At 38.9% G+C, this 2419-nt stretch overlaps 1 protein-coding gene across 1 annotated transcript in view; it reads right to left on the minus strand.

Annotated features, from left to right (window-relative positions):
* Window positions 1-2419, minus strand: part of rhbg (Rh family B glycoprotein) — an 11679-nt gene that overhangs the window by 7045 nt on the left and 2215 nt on the right. The window contains exons 2-3 of the mRNA XM_024268306.2: window positions 507-693; window positions 167-317 (exon numbers count right to left, since the gene is read on the minus strand). Of these exons, the coding sequence (XP_024124074.1) occupies window positions 167-317; window positions 507-693 (338 nt within the window). The remainder of the gene's footprint in view (window positions 1-166; window positions 318-506; window positions 694-2419) is intronic.

Consider the following 2419-nt stretch of genomic DNA (forward strand, 5'->3'; position numbering starts at 1 on the left):
GCGATTTTTGACTATATTATGAATAACTGAACAGTTTTATTTCAATTTGTCAAAAAATTGGCTATGACCAACAGACAGCACTTTTAAAGCCCCATTCATAGAGATCAACAGCCAAAAAAAGTTATTTTAGGGTTTGGTTACCCTTTAAAGGGTTAAAGTAACTCACTCCTAGCAGGCTCAGCAGGATGAACTCATTGACGGCAAACAGGGTGACCTCAAACACGGCCATAAACAGCAGCTGGACGGGACTGGTTTTACCCAAAACAGCTCCAAATGAAATCAGCACAGATCCGGTGCAGAAATCAGCGTTGATCATGCTAAGATTGGAAGAAAAAAACAGATTTGTATAGATCAGATTGCAAAAAAAGTTTTAAAAAATCTGCTTTATTACTATGTGATAAGTCTTATATCAGAAAAGAAAAAGGTTAAATATTTTTGCTACTTTCAGCCTGTGGCTAGAATCAAGGAAGAAGATAACCCGGAATGTTTGGGGTTTACATGTTTACCTCTCCACTCCAATGTGGATTTTGCCTTCATGTAACCCATGGAAGAAGCCCTGCATCAGCGTGGCCCACTGCAGGGAGAAGGCTGCGATCAGGAAGTTGAAACCCACGCTGCTGAAGCCATAGCGCTGCAGGAAGGTCATTAAGAAGCCGAAACCGACGAAGATCATCACGTGGACATCCTGGAAACCTGAAAAAATGTGTAAAAGAATGTGATCAAGATGCAAGAAAAAAGGGGAAAATTCAGGTGAAGCTTAACAGAACAATCAATCAAATTCCTGCGGGTTGAAAGGCAGTCTGCGAGTCATAGCATGCTGCATGAGGGCAGAAAGGTTGAAACAAACGTTGCTCGTTCTTGGTACTGCGGTGACAGATACTTGTGTGCTGTCGCGGTCAACCTCCAAACTTGCTCTTTGGTGCTTCCATCAACAAAAGCACCTTCATGCAGTCAAGAGCAAAGTCACTGCGTAAACTTCAACAAGGAGATCAAGTTTAAATGTGACTCAGTAGCTGTTTATGTAACTCTGTTCTGACGCTTATGTTTACCCTCGTCTTCCTTTTTCAAATCCTATGAAAAGCAGTCAATTTAGGAGCTAAAACTGCATTATTTTTCTCATCCTCACCTCTAATTTCTCAATATTGCTCAGCTGCTGTTGTCGTCATGGTGACTGTTAATTGGCATCCTCACACTGAGGGTGTGCCAATCTCTTTGTCCGTAATTTGGCCTAGATGCATGCATTTTCCCAGTGACCCAGATTTCTATCAAAGGGATGTGATCAGGAGAGCTACTGTATTCTGAATTCTTTTTTTTCTATTTTTAGGAACATTCCTCGTATTCTCAGGTGGTTTGTTTGGACAAAGCTTCACTAAAGCAGTGAAAGGCACTTTTAAGGGTTTTAAAGGAACAGTTGGACAAGCTGTTCTGGAAACCTGCATCAGTTTACAGAAAAAAAGAAACGTGCACTCTTCTGGTGGAGCGTGACAACAAGGAGTATGTTTCTTTTTCCCAGGCATGCGTTTAGGATCCAAGATGCAGGATGTGTAAATATCCCAGAAACATGAAGGTGAACTCCTCTTTCAGCTCCCATGACCGTAGAGTACCGGCTCAGACTTTGACTGACACCTTGAAAACAAATCCATAAAGCGAAAATAAAAAAAATAAAAAAAACTTATATATTTTTTTAAAGTTGGTTTAACAGTGAAATCACAAGCATTTGCAATGTTTGACTTGTCAGAAATACAGACAGAGTTGTGGCTTTACAAAGAACTAGTTGATTTAATTAATGATACAAAGGGGGAATGCTGATCAAAGACAAAAAAAGAGGCCTAACAGAGTTTGAAATGATGCTGGCAGCAGTGAGAAACTGGACTTTATCACTGCGGGACTTCAAGCAGAACGCTGACATCAGCTTTCCCCACTCAAAGGAACTCAGTCAACACGCTGAGGAAATCAATCTTACTTTGACATGCGAGAAACTTGTTTTTGGAATCAACAAAGAGGCTTTTGCTGGTATAAATGTACTAAAAATGTAAAAATACATTAAAAAAGCGGATTTTTTTAATAGAAAATTATGAATTTGAAGCAAAAATTTTCAATTCAATTTTCAGTTATAACAGTGATGAAGCTGCATTCTTACGAAACTATTATGTTTATGTCAAACACAGAATAATCAGTGAGCAATGAAACACTTTTGAACAATCTAGCGACTTCAACAAAAAAACAAACAATTCGCTGAGAGACTGAAGCTGGGCTTAACTGAGACAAGCTAATCAAAGGGACTTGAATTAGATCATGCTTTGAACTTTTTATTAATGAAAAAAGGTAATTAAATCAACTTAGGATAACTTAAGATAATAAAATTGGTCAACCAAAAATGTGGCAACTCAGCTTACCCTTTCCCATCTATTTCCAGGTG

The sequence above is a fragment of the Oryzias melastigma genome, linkage group LG16 (genome assembly GCF_002922805.2).
Source record: "Oryzias melastigma strain HK-1 linkage group LG16, ASM292280v2, whole genome shotgun sequence".
In the NCBI taxonomy this organism is placed as follows: Eukaryota; Metazoa; Chordata; class Actinopteri; order Beloniformes; family Adrianichthyidae; genus Oryzias; species Oryzias melastigma.